This window comes from Trichosurus vulpecula, chromosome 9 (assembly GCF_011100635.1).
Source record: "Trichosurus vulpecula isolate mTriVul1 chromosome 9, mTriVul1.pri, whole genome shotgun sequence".
In the NCBI taxonomy this organism is placed as follows: domain Eukaryota; kingdom Metazoa; phylum Chordata; class Mammalia; order Diprotodontia; family Phalangeridae; genus Trichosurus; species Trichosurus vulpecula.
The window spans coordinates 39,826,528-39,840,697 of record NC_050581.1 but is presented as its reverse complement, the minus strand read 5'-3'; the positions used below and the strand labels follow the sequence as shown (position 1 = coordinate 39,840,697).

At 37.9% G+C, this 14,170-nt stretch overlaps 1 protein-coding gene across 7 annotated transcripts in view; it reads right to left on the bottom strand.

Annotated features, from left to right (window-relative positions):
* SMARCA2 (SWI/SNF related, matrix associated, actin dependent regulator of chromatin, subfamily a, member 2) overlaps positions 1-14,170 on the bottom strand; it is a 212,742-nt gene that overhangs the window by 159,737 nt on the left and 38,835 nt on the right. For all 7 annotated transcript variants that reach the window (XM_036739114.1, XM_036739118.1, XM_036739116.1 and 4 more), the window contains one exon: positions 1,597-1,723. In XM_036739114.1, the coding sequence (XP_036595009.1) occupies positions 1,597-1,723 (127 nt within the window). The remainder of the gene's footprint in view (positions 1-1,596; positions 1,724-14,170) is intronic.

Genomic DNA, 14,170 nt, shown 5'->3' with positions numbered 1-14,170 from the left:
TGGTGACTGAATGAACACAAATCAATTCACTTAGCCTACTACCTTCTACAATCTGGTCCCAGACACCATACAAGGCTTCACCTTAACATTTCATCTCACCCCCCCAAGCAACACCCCCTACCGCCAGGCTGCCATCTTGTATGTAGCTTGTTGGCCTCTCCCCTGCTCCATTTCCTACTTCTTCCTCTGGGCATTAACAATCAAGTCAGTAGCAATAGCATCATCATTTCTGGCCACCACTTCCCTATGTGTGTGGTCTTTTCCTGACAGAGTGTGATCTTCTTGAGGGAAGGAACAATTTCTCTTTTAAAAAAAAAGTATCTCCAACATTTAACGCAGTACCTGGAGTTAATAAATGTTTTTCATGCAGTTTTCCTGCCATTAAAAACCTACTTTGACATCTGCTTGTTACATAGATGTGGTCCCAGGATACTGAAGCCTGTGCCACAAAACTAAAAGCTTTAGTAGGTACTAGTAAGAAAAACACATTTTGAGTATGGGCCCAACAAAGGACTAGACGTGTGTCTGTCATCCAGGAGCCAGTCTAAGTTCTGAGAAGCTCACCTATGGGTACCATGAGGTAATGAGTTCATTACTCATGAGGCAATCACGTTTTTGGCCATTTTAGCTCTCAAAAACTCTCTACAGAGTGGTAGATCTGAGTGAGGAGAAGTAATCACGTTAAAAAAAATGAGTCCATATAATATTGAAAAAAACAAGAGGCATAAAAGAAGCCATGAGGTAGCTAGGTGGCACAATGAACAGAGCAGTAGACTTACAGTAAGGAAGACCAGAATTCAAATCCAGGCTCAGACACTAATTTCTAACTGTATAACCCTAGACAATTCACTTAACCTTTGTCTGCCTCAGAATCCCTACCTATAAATTGGGGATAATAAGAGCACCTACTTCTCAGGTTCTTATAAGGACAAAATATTGTAAAGTAGTTTGTAAATCTTTAAAGCACCAGATAAATGCTAGCCATTATAATCATTAATGCACTGAATGAATATTACTCTGCATGTGTATTTGAAGAGCCAAATTATAGTCTTGAACTGTCGCAAGGATTATAACAAGTATTTCTTATAAAAATTTTACGAGTCTTTAATGTAGTAAAAAGAGTAATACATATGAAAGAAACCCTTTCATAATCATTACTAATTTTTGACATTCTTTTATGCCTCTAAAGAAACTTTGTTCTACCACAATTATTCCATCTTCTTTTTGTGTGGAGCCATAATGGTGAATTTGAGACATTACATGCCATAATATTGCACTTATGATGTCACCATGGGATGGAAGAAAAATCTTTTCATATATATCCAGTAAGAGATGATCTTTCCCTCCTTCAAACCCAACAAAAACTTCACTTACACACCTCTTCTGGAAAGGATAGGAGGACAGGATTACTATAAAACCAAGTTTACTTTGTTTGTAATACTTCTGATTACTCATAGCAAATCCAAATGATAAACTTTTTATAAGCTTCGCATTTTGTGACAATCTCACATGAGCTTACAGGATTGTCACAGATCGTATTTTGTGATGCAATTATATTTATTTCCTATATTTCAGGTTCAGTGAGAAAGGCATTACCTGCCGTTGAAAATTCAGTAACCTAAGGGCCTTCAGTTCCACCGTAGCCTTGGTTCGTAAATCTGGTGGTAAAGACCCTGGCAAATTTTCCAGTTCTTGGATTCTGTGAGCTATACGAGCCTGAAGTCTAAAAGAGATAATAAAATAGAATAGGGGTTAATAGCACCTAGCTACAAATGATAAACAACAATATCTAATTTAATTCAGAACAAAATATATTCCAGATACCCTTAACCAATTTCTGATACCCAAGCAGATTTTCCAATAGTAGGTCATTAAGAAAAGAAAAAAAAAACATATTTGCATTAATCGAGATAGATGCCATCAATATGTTGTTTACCATACTATGCTTTCCACATATACCTTTTCGAACAGCTCAGATTAATCTACAAATTCTAATAAATCATCATTCTGTGGAAGAAATCACATGGTAGAATAGGCATAGTAGGCACTTAATGTTTGTGAAATTAAATTGAATCCACATCTTATATACCAGGGAAATTAATTTTTCCATTCTCTTTCAGTGTTGTTTCCTAAGGGTTATGTGGAAAGAGTAGAGAACTGATGCTACAGAATTCCCAACTCATTTCTGTCCTCAGGTAACCGGGACATTCTGATTCCCTGATAAGACACTGACAACAGTCATTACAGCAAAGTGGCTAAAATCAATCATGTACACTGAGGCCTCGGAAAGTGACCCAGTGTGCGTATTCCCAGCTACATCTTCTAAATTTTAATGCCCTGACAACATTTGGCATTTTTGTGCAAAAAAATAAAAAATCCTTAAAAAACAATAAAATAAAGTAAAATGAAAGCTGAGGCATATTTGCCAGGTTTAATCAGTTAAGAAAATGTGCTAAGAGTATCACCACAGATACTCATTTTGACCTCAATCTGAAATACAATTGCCAGTATGTAAATTAGATATGGCCCATAATCATTATGAGTTAGTTATTAAATTAACAGATCTATCATACATTATCCAATTGTTTCAGTTTACCTGAACCATTCGTTCAGAACAAAGATCCATACCATCTACGTTTAATGGACCTGGAACTTTTGTCAGTTCATATATTTCAATATGGAAGGAAACTTTGAAGCAAAAAAAATTAAATGTCCTGGCTGAGGCTACCCAGATGGCAGTCACAGGATTTAAAGCCAGCTCTCCAAATGACGCAGCCTCAATCCATGCAGATCACCCCCTGGTAGGCATTGTAATGGGTTACTGTGGCCGCAAAGAAAAAAAACATTAGGGAACCCACTGAGAATGCTCTTTGCATACGTAGCTAGGTTGGTCGTTGGTCTATGATGAGGCCTGTTCTCAAAGTCTTTCCAGTGTAGAAGGGCAAGCAAGAACCTCCAGAACAATCAGCTCAGTGAGAAGGGCCCGAGTCGACTTAAGTCTTGTCTCTACCTCTTACTTGCTGTGTGACTTTGAAGAAGTCACTTCATCTATCTCTCTGCTCTTTGGTTTCCTTACCTATAAAATGAGGACGATAATACTTGCACAACAACTTTACAAGCTTATTTTGAGATTCAACTAAAAGAATGTCAATAACAATGCTTCCTGAATCTTCAGGCAGCCTGGGAACCTCAGTCGCTATAACTCCACTCTGCTGATACGTTCTTTCCATATATCATCTATCTTAAACTCATTTTTTCAAGTCTTCAAAGTTGATATTAAATTTCTAGTCAGTTGACCATGACTACAAATCTTTCATGCTCATATTTAATTAATTAAATTAAAAGTTTTTCTAAGTAAGAACCTCTTATAAGCAAGAACAGGTAGCAGAAAGTGTCCTTAAATTGAGGTTAAGAAAGAGATCTTTTAAATATTGTATCATCCAACTTTTCAAACACGTCCATAGTGTAAATGACGAAAAAAAGAATCCATTAAATCCTCAAACATTCACCTGCTGCAGAATATGCCCTTCTCCAAAGCAAAATGAAGTGAGAAATTATGATGTCCAGATATTGAGTTTTCATTTTTGGTTAATTACACATTTATCAAAGACTGTCCTAATTTTACTACACTAAAATAGGATGTCCCAGGAGATTCATTTTCCATTTTCATTAACAAAGAGATTCAGAAGTAAGCAAAAATTGAAAATGAGTATCTCAATCTAATTAGAAGGGAAAATATCCTTCTGTGATGTGCTTCCAAACAAACAACTGGGCAGCCAGAGCCAAACAAACAATTATAATGACAACCAAGAACAAAGTAGTTGATTATGGAAACAAGATATTACTGAACTATTTAAAAGCTCTTCCATAGAGATCTTTTGTTGTTGTGGTTGTTCAGTTGTGTCTGACTCTTTGTGACCCCATTTAGGCTTTTCTTGCAAAAGATACTGGAGCGGTTTGACCTTTCTTTCTTCACTTCATTTTACAGATGAGAAAACTGAGGCAAACAGTTAAGTGACTTGACCAGGGTCACACAGCTGTTAAGTGTATGAGGCCAAATTTGAACTCAGGTTTTCCTGACTCTGGCCTGAAGTTCTATCCACTGTACCATCTGGCAGTCTCTATAGAGATCACTGTTTCTCAAAGAAATATGACTCATTATTCCTTGAACTTAAGATCTTTGATTATGAAAGCACTCTTCTTCCAGCAATTGTTATAACAAGAATGACTACGGCAAAAGTCTGAGGGCCTGCAAAGATGTTATAAGATATTCATTCATCCCATTAAAAAAGGCAAAGGCAATAATAATATCCTGGACAAAGTCCCATTCTGATGCCTCCCACGACGTGGAAATTACCCTGGGTTCTTGTGGGTTATGCCAACAGAGTAGACATCTGGCAGGACCTAGTCCACATAAAGGCTTCAAGTTACAACCCTGCCAGTAGACTGAGGTTGCAGTCAGAGAACAAACCACTAAGTGCAGAGAATTTCAGATGATTGCTTTGGACATGGCAACCCATGAAACAGCGAAAAATACAAAATGGCATGCAGTCATATGCGCATACACTGATGAAAGCAACGGGATAGCCATCCAACTCTCGCATAATTCTTTATCCAGGTGATGTTTTTCCTGTAAGGATCACAAGACAATTTTCTATGAAGAGGTCATTTAACTCAATGAGGAAGTTTTATAGTAGTGAAGGGCTCCATGCAATCAGCCACCCACACATACATTTAGAGGTCTTTATTATTTCTCCAGAATCCCCTCTTCCATTTGGACTTTACACAGGATATCCTCTCAGTACATTAGTGACTATACATATATGTATGTATATATACACATATGTATATACATATATATATATATATATAGTTTTTTAATGTCTCATTTGACATTAATTATCACTGGATCATTAGAAAAGGTTATATCTACGACTGTACCTATCAAGAAATCTTGCATGATCGTAACATATTCTCACAAAGATTTTATAGAAACAATAAACTAAATAGATGGATTAGTAGTCATTGGTATTGTCTTGGTAGTTTTTATTAGAATTTTCACCTCTCTGAAATATTTTGAACATCTATTCCTGGATGCCTTTAAAATTATGTCACCTCCAGCGTAAGTTTCTTCTTAATATGTGTTGTGAAAGATAAATATGTATTATATATATATGTGTGTGTGTGTGTGTACATATGTATATACAGATACATATATGCATTGTGTAGATAGATATAGAGATAGGGATAAGGATAGAGAAGAGACAGAGATAGAGATATATGGTGGAACTAGCACAGTTAAACTCTAAAATCATTGTCTCTCATGTGCTACATAGTAGGAAGAAATGGCACTAAACCAAACAAAGATAAACAAGTACAGCTCAGGAGAGATCTGTGCTAAGGACTAGACAATTTTGAAGGTGATAAAGTGTAAGAAAGAAATGGGATACCAATCAAAGGTTTAGAAGAAAAAAAAAGCTTGGGCCTTATTATTATCAACCCTCAAGACAAACTGACCAAGAACATATTATGAATAACTACTGACCCAAGATGTCTGGGTCATATGACCACTAAGAGGGAGGACCAGACATTTTCTTGGATCCTCAAGTTCTTTTGAACCTTTCCAAAATAGGAATTATACACAAGAGATAAAGGACTTCCAGCTGTCTCCATTGTCTATGATACAAAGAACCACCATGAAGTAAAAACCCAATGAGCAGACACAAGAGAAGGATAATCTCTAGCCCTTAAGGTCCTCATCCAGCACCTCCTCCTTTACCACGCTCTGGATAGGCTGAACAAGCTAAGACAAGGGTCTGAATTCCACTTACCTCCACCCACCTGGATCCATCCAGTGCTGTAGCTTGGGCTGCAACATCAAGTAATGTTTTGTGCTGCAATAGACCTCAGCCAAAAAACTGAAGAATGGAGGGAAGGAGGGTAGGACTTTGGCATGTGTGGTTGAGTGGCCCTGAAGGAATGGGACCAGCACCTAGCAGGTGACTATTCTGTTGCCCCTAGAAGTCACTAGGGCCAGAGGCTGAGAGTGGTGAAATGTGAACTGAGGCCAGGCTGGCTTGAGGCCCAGCATCCAAGAAAATCACACCAAAGAAGTCAGAAAGTGGGTGATAGGGGCCTACAGGGAAAAAAAAAGTTAAATCTACCAAATCTTAGGAAGAAAATTCAGTTAAAGACCTTGAGCATAAGAAAATAAACCAACAGGGAAATATTAATAAAAAAGGAAATATGGTCTCCAGATTGGCTAAATGAATTCAGAATCTGTGAATAAATATTGAAAGACAAAGGAAAATGAATCAACACCTGACAAGGCAAAGGACCCTGTGGATTCCCAAGAGACCACAGAACAACAGCAGAATATTCTTGAATAGTTTCAAAGAGAAATAAATTCTGCGAAAGGAAAATTTATGGCCTGCACAGCAGAAATAATTGGAAGAATAGAAAAACTTGAATCCACAGAGGCCAGTCTCACCAAAGAAACAAAAGAGAGAAGAATTGATTAGGAAGGCAAATACACAGATGTGAAGGACAATATGGAAGAAGAAAAGCAAAAAGCAATCATGGTAACAGAAACTATGATCTCCATATAAGCAAAACATATTGATCTCAAAGACTGGACATGTACAGAACATTTAAGCATTCTAATTCTCTCAGAAGAATATAAGAAGTTAAAAAATTCCTGAATACTATAATGTAAGAAATAATTTAAGAAAATTGCCCAGAAATTCTAAACAAAGTATCAATGAAAAGAATCCATAGATAATCTCCTGGGGAAAAAAATCTAGTAACTACTGATACATATGTCTGTTTTTTTTAATCTCTACATAATTATGAGAATAATTTACACATATATTAAGGGCATATATGATGACAGAAGAAAGGCCTTTTACAAATAATATTCTATGGCAGACCACAAATCTATGCTCTTCAATCACACAACTGAACTGAAAGGTACATGAAGTAAAAGATTTCACTATGCTTATTATTTGGCAATGAAAATGTATTTGAGGGGCGGAGCCAAGATGGCAGCTAGAAAGCAGGGACTTGCCTAGGGCTCCCCCCCCAGGACCCTCCAAACACCAATAAAAAATGGCTCTGAAAAAAACTCTAGAACTGCAGAACCCACAAAATAGCAGAGGGAAGCAGGGCTCCAGCCCAGGAGAGCCTGGATGGTAGCTGGGTAAGGTCTATCATGCATGGAGCTTGGAGCAGAGCCCATGCATGGGCACCTCCTGGACCAACCAGATGGAGAGCTGGGTGGAACAGGCCCTAGCACCCTAAATCAGTGAACAGTGGCAGTTACTAGACTTCTCAACCCCCAAACACCAAAGACAACAGAGAAGGTTACTAGAAAAACTGTGGGGAACAGAGTGAAAGGAGTTTGTGGTTTGGCCACCACTCCGGGAGAAGTGGGGGTGGTGTAGCTACAGAACTACAGCTGCAGTTGCTTCCAGCCCCAGGCCCACTTGGTGGGAGGAATTAAGTGGTGGATCAGAGCAGGAGTGCAGAGCCTGCTTAAGATCTAAGTCACGGTCTGGGTTGGCAGTTCTTGGGGGAGGAGTAGCACTGGTGTGGCAGAGCTTGCTGTGTAGAAATACTTCTGAAAACAACAGCGCAGCCCCTCAAGCTTGGGACAAATTAGTATCTACTCTACAAGCTCATCCCTAGACAAAAAACTCAAGGGTCAAGTAGTTGGCTGGGAACATGGCCAGGCAGCAAAAATGAACTCAGATTCAGTCTCAGACTTTGGAATCTTTCTTTGGTGACAAAGAAGACCAAAACATATAGCCGGAAGAAGTCAACAAAGTCAAAGAGCCTCCAAGAAAAACATGATTTGGTCTCAGGCCATGGAAGAGCTCAAAAAGGATTTGGAAAAGCAAATTAGAGAAGTAGAGGAAAAATTGGGAAGAGAAATGAGAAGGATGCGAGAAAACAATGAAAAACAAGTCAATGGCTTACTAAAGGAGACCCCAAAAATACTGAAGAAAATGACACCTTAAAAAAATAGACTAACTCAAATGGCAAAAGAGCTCCAAAAAGCCAATGAGGAGAAGTATGCCTTGAAAGGCAGAATTACCCAAATGGAAAAGGAGGTCCAAAAGACCACCGAAGAAAATACTACCTTAAAAATTTGGTTGGAGCAAGTGGAAGCTAGTGACTTTATGAGAAATCAAGATATTACAAAACAGAACCAAAGGAATTAAAAAGTGGAAGACAATGTGAAAGATCTCATTGGAGAAATCACTGACCTGGAAAATAGATCCAGGAGAGAGAATTTAAAAATTATTAGATGATCTGAAAGCCATGATTGAAAAAAGAGCCTAGATATCATCTTTCAAGAAATTATCAAGGAGAACTGCCCTGATATTCTAGAACCACAGGGTAAAATAGAAATTGAAAGAATCCACCAATCGCCTCCTCAAAAAGATCCCAAAAGGAAAACTCCTAGGAATATTGTCGCCAAATTGCAGAGCTCCCAGATCAAGGAGAAAATACTGCAAGCAGCCAGAAAGAAACAATTTGAGTATTTTGGAAACATAATCAGGATAACACAAGATCTAGCAGCTTCTATGCTAAGGGACTGAAGGACTTCGAATATGATATTCCAGAGGTCAGTGAAGCTAGGATTAAAACCAAGAATCACCTACCCAGAAAAACTGAGTATCATGCTTCAAAGCAAAATATGGATTTTCAATAAAATAGAGAACTTTCAAGCTTTCTCAGTGAAAAGACCAGAGCTGAACAGAAATTTGACTTTCAAACACAAGAATCAAGAGAAGCATGAAAAGGTAAACAAGAAAGAGAAATCACAAGGGACTTATTAAAGTTGAACTGTTTTGTTTACATTCCTACATGGAAAGATGATGTGTATAATTCATGAGACCTCAGTATTAGGGTAGCTGAAGGGAATACACACACACACACACACACACACACACACACACACACACACACATATAGACAGATGGTACAGGGTGAGTTGAATATGAAGGGATGATATCAAAAAAAATAAAATAAAATTAAGGGATGAGAGAGGAATATATTGAGAGAGGGAGAAAGGGAGAGATAGAATGTGGCAAATCATCTCGCATAAAAGTGGCAAGAAAAATCAGTTTTGTTGGGAGGGAAGAGGGGGCAGGTGAGGGGGAATGAGTGTATCTTGCTCTCATCGGATTTGACCTGAGGAGGGAATAACATACACACCCAACTGGGTATCTTACCCCACAGGAAAGAAGGAGGAAGGAGATAAAAAAGGGGGGATGATAGAAGGGAGGGCAGATGGGGGAGGAGGTAATCAAAAGCAAACACTTTTGAAAAGGGACAGGGTCAAGGGAGAAAATTGCATAAAGGGGGATAGGATAGGAAGGAGCAAAATATAGTAAGTCTTTCACAATGTGAGTATTGTGGAAAGGTTCTGCATAATGATACACATGTGGCCTATGTTGAATTGCTTGAACTTCTTAGGGAGGGTGGAGAGGGAAGAGGGGAGAGAATTTGGGACTCAAAGTTTTAAAAGAAGATGTTCAAAAACCAAAAGTTTTTGCATGCAACTAGGAAATAAGATATACAGGCAATGGGGCATAAACATCTATCTTGCCCTACAAGAAAGTGAGGGAAAAAGGGATGGGGGGCAGTGGGGTGACAGAAGGGAGGGCTAACTGGGAAACGGGGCAAGCAGAATATATGCCATCTTGTAGTGGGGGGAGGGTAGAAATGAGGAGAAAATTTGTAATTCAAATTCTTGTGAAAATTAATGCTGAAAACTAAAAATATTAAATAAATAAATAATGATTTAAAAAAAAAAAGAAAAAGCATTTGATTGAAAAAAAGGAAAAACAACAACAACCTTAAAGGCTCTCCCTCAATAAAGTATATCTTATCCACATCAACATTATGCAGGATTCCTGGAACGGGGGGTTATTAATAGCAGGTAAGTCATGTGGCAAGGAGATATATGCTTGTTAAAGAAAGGTGTTTGCTGTCATCACAGCACCTATAGCAGAGTTTCTGTGGATAGTAAAGTTGTATGGATACTACATTTGTAGGTAATAATGTGCCAATTGCATCTAACCTCAGGGTCTTCTAAATGATATCCATATTCATTCAAAACAATTTGGCTTAACCAGCCACATGGGAAAAAACAAGTGAATGAAGAATTCTAGCACACAGAACAGCACCTGGCATGTGGTAAGTGCTTAATAAATGACTGTTGGTTGATTCCTTATTGCCCAGACTATGATATACAATTGAATAGCCAACCCATAGAGATGGTCCATGAGCATACATTTATCCTAAAAAGAAACTGCACATAACAAGCTAGGCTTAGAATTGAATGAGATGAGAAGAGTGAGATAAATTGCTTTTGTGAAAGTGAACATAGCTTTTAAAGAACTCCTATCTTCTCCATATCATACAGGGCAACCTTTTTTAACAACAGTTTAATTATACTAGCCACCTGAAAATCATAGACTACAGCAGTCAATGAAGAATTAAAGTTGAGGGTGACCCAGAAGTAAATGGAGAGGAACATCAGTCAAATTAAGATAAGCAGCTTAAAGAATGTCATCAGAGAGATATATGATCTTAAAAGATGGTGGGCCAGTTACGCAATGAGAACAAGCGTTAAGCAACCTACGGTCTATGTGCTCCCCTCATAACCACACAATGTCGAGAGAGCAAGAGGAAGACTCCCAGAACATCATGTAGAAACTCTGTGAATCATTTCCAGAAGGATACAGAAAAGATTCACACAGAGAGTGCACAGATAGACTGTGATCTGTATCACTTAAATGATTATTTACATCAGTGAGGCCAAATTATTGAAATACTGAATCCTCCAAATTGGTGAAGTTCATTTGGTCAGATTTAATCATTTTTTCTTAACTTTAAGCCCACTCAGTTTTTTAGTTTTAGACTTCATAGGTGATGGTTCCACTACCATCAACAATGAGTATTGGAACATTGTTGACAAGAGAGCATCAGAGAATTGCTAGCAAATATGTTCCATTTCATATCAATTTGCTATCTTTCAGCTGAGCCTAATAATAATCTTGAGATAACTGGCTTAATTGTGTCTCATACTGAGCTCTCTCCAGAATCATTTTCCCTTCCACTGATTTTCACTATTTGGTGAGACAGTACTTCCACCACCTCCTTCATAATGTTTTGCAGTCAGTCAGTCAATAAATATTCATTAAGTGCCTATTATGTGATAGGCACTGTGCTAAGTTCTCTGGATACAAAGAAAGGTTAAAAAGACCATCCCAGCTCTTAAAGAATTCTCAGTCAAATGGGGGAAACAGCATTTAAACAACTATGTAAAAACAAGATATGTATAAAGCAAATTGGATATAATATTCTAAACAGCTGTTACCCTTAATATCAATGTCTCTTTACTTGGCCAGGAGATTGAGTGCTTCTAAGCTATTGATTTCTTGTTTATTTTAATCTCCTCCTTGTGGCAACTGGTTTATATATCAATTAAACTTCTCTAAGAAGCACTCATAATGACAAACAATATTATTAAATTATGTTTAGTTAACAATAATCAAGTTTCTCTCCCTCCTACCCTTATTCTTGAAAAAAGAAAAAGAAAATTCTTGTAACAAATAGGCATAGTAAAGCAAAACACATTCTTGCACTGACCATGTCCAAAAGATAAATATCTTATTCAACATCTCGAGTTCATCATCTGTCAGGAGATAGGTATCAAGCTTTATCATCAGTTCTCTGGAAGCACAGTTAGTAATTGAATTGCTAAGAGTTCTTAAGTCTTCCTCAGTTATTTTCTTTTAACAGTGTTGCTATTGTATAAATTTTTCTCCTTGTTCTGCTCACTTCATTCTGCATCAGTTCATAAAAGTCTTCCCAGATTTCTCTGAAGGCATCCATTTGCCATTTCTTTTGGCATTCCATTACATTCACTTACCATAATTTGTTCAGGCTTTCCTCAATCAATGGATATGCCCTTAGTTTCCAGTTCCTTGTTACTACAAAAAGAGCTGCTGAACATATGGCTCCATTTCCTCTTTTTTTTTGTCTCTTATCAACATTGTCAGTTCAAAGCAATAGCAACAATTTAATGACTTCTGGGGAATCATTTCACATTGCTTTCTAGAATTCATACCTATCAAAAGTATATTAATGTGCCCTTTTTTGTTCAGTATCTCCAATACTTGTCATTTGTTCTTTTTTGTCTTTTCCAGTTTGACAGATATGAGGTAAATCAACTTCACAATTGATTTAGCTCTCATTTCTCTAATTATTAGTGATTTGGAACATTTTTCATATGGCTATTTGGTTGGCTTTCTTTTAAGAACAGTGTGTTCATATACTTCAATCATTTATCGGTTATAGAATGGCTCTTATTCCTATAAGTTTGAATCAGTTGTTATAAATCTTGGAGATGGGATCTGTTTCAGAAAAACTTGCTGCAAAGGTTTTTCTCCAGTTACCAGCTTCCCTTTTGATTTTAGCTGCATTAGTTTTGTTTGTGCAAAAAAAAAATCTTCATTTTTTTTGATAATCAATATTGTCCATGTCTTTCTTTGCTTTTTATTCATTTTCCATTCTTCAAGTTGAAAGTTTGTTTAGATAGGACTGAGATGCTGTAATTATGTATAGTGTATTTTCATCCTTTTCCTTTCTTCTAATTTGATATTGAATTTGACCATTGCTTTAACTAAGCAGTGATCTAACTGTACAAAAAGAAAATCTGGAAATGATTTCCAAGTTGATAACCAAACTCTTATCTGCTAATGTGTAGTCGATTTCATTTTTACATGTTGTATTATTGCGTGATCATCAAGCTAATTGATTTTTTATTCTACTCTTGAAAAAATTCAAGATATACCTGCATATGTATGTATAATGCATACACACACATATATGCACGTATGAGAAGCCTCTGAATAATCTAATAGATTTTTACCTCTTCCATTTCTGAATCCCTTTAGCATCTTCTCCTATTGCCATCTTCATATTTAAGTCACCAAATTCCTAAGTATTTACTGATTTGTTTTAGAGGGTACTGTCGAATTCTGGGTAGAATCTCTCTTCATCTTTGCAACAGATGTTAGTCAAAACCTACAATTATCTCCATGGTGGTCGTTCTGCTTACTGGGGGTACTGCATAAGGCTAAAAGACTAAGAATGTGACAAACTCTGCCAGCTGCCTTATTTGCCTCTCCATGGAGAACTTGGGAGCCATCCTTCCATTTAGATGCAACTTCTGGTTTCATTTATAGTAAATTTGCCAATGTGGATGCGCTGCAGCCCCTCTAGTAGTAATGACAGGATCACAGGCTCATAGATTTAACGCTACAAGGTGTCTGCAAGGCCATCGCATCTAGCCCGTCATTCTACAGATGAGGAAACTGTACCACAGACTAGTGAAACGACTTGGCTAGGATCACACAGCTAGTGATTATGCCAGATGAGATTTAAACTCTGGGCTTCCTGACTTCCCATCCAATAACAAAGCCTCTACTCCAAGCTATAGTTACACTCATATTTGTGGATGGGCTGAAGTCCGTTCCTCTTCTAAGCACCTGACCAGTGTCACTGCAGAAGAGGATTTCACAAGACTGAGTCCCAGGGCCACAGCTCTAATCACCTCGTGGCCAACCTGCTGGTTACAACCCACTCTGTACTTAGTTAAAGCTGGCCCTAGAAGAGCAAGAACACTCTGTCACTGGGACCAAACCAGCTGGGTGGATCCTGCCAAGGCTACGCTTCCTTGGCACAGCCTTCCAGAAGCCAGGGTGACCTACATGCTAAGATGAGGCATCTGAGCAGGGCCTCTGGGAGAGAGTAACAATAACGAAACATTACACAGCACTTTGCAAAGTGCTTTCTTCACAACAACGCTATGAGTTACACAATACCAGAATTGTTGTGCCTATGTCTCATGGATGAAGAAACCGAGGCTCAGAAATGTGAAGTGCCCCCCTCAGTGTCACACAGAAAGTAAGTGCTGGAACCAAGATTCAAAGATTCAGACCCAGGTAGGCGATTCCTAGTCCTGTGCCCTTTCTATTATACAGTGCCCTGAAAAATTATCCTCTTCGGGAAAAGGGCTTGGTATTTTTTTTTCCATTGTTAATAGAGGTCTTCATTTTAAGTAATGCTCCTCTCCAGACAATTTCATCTT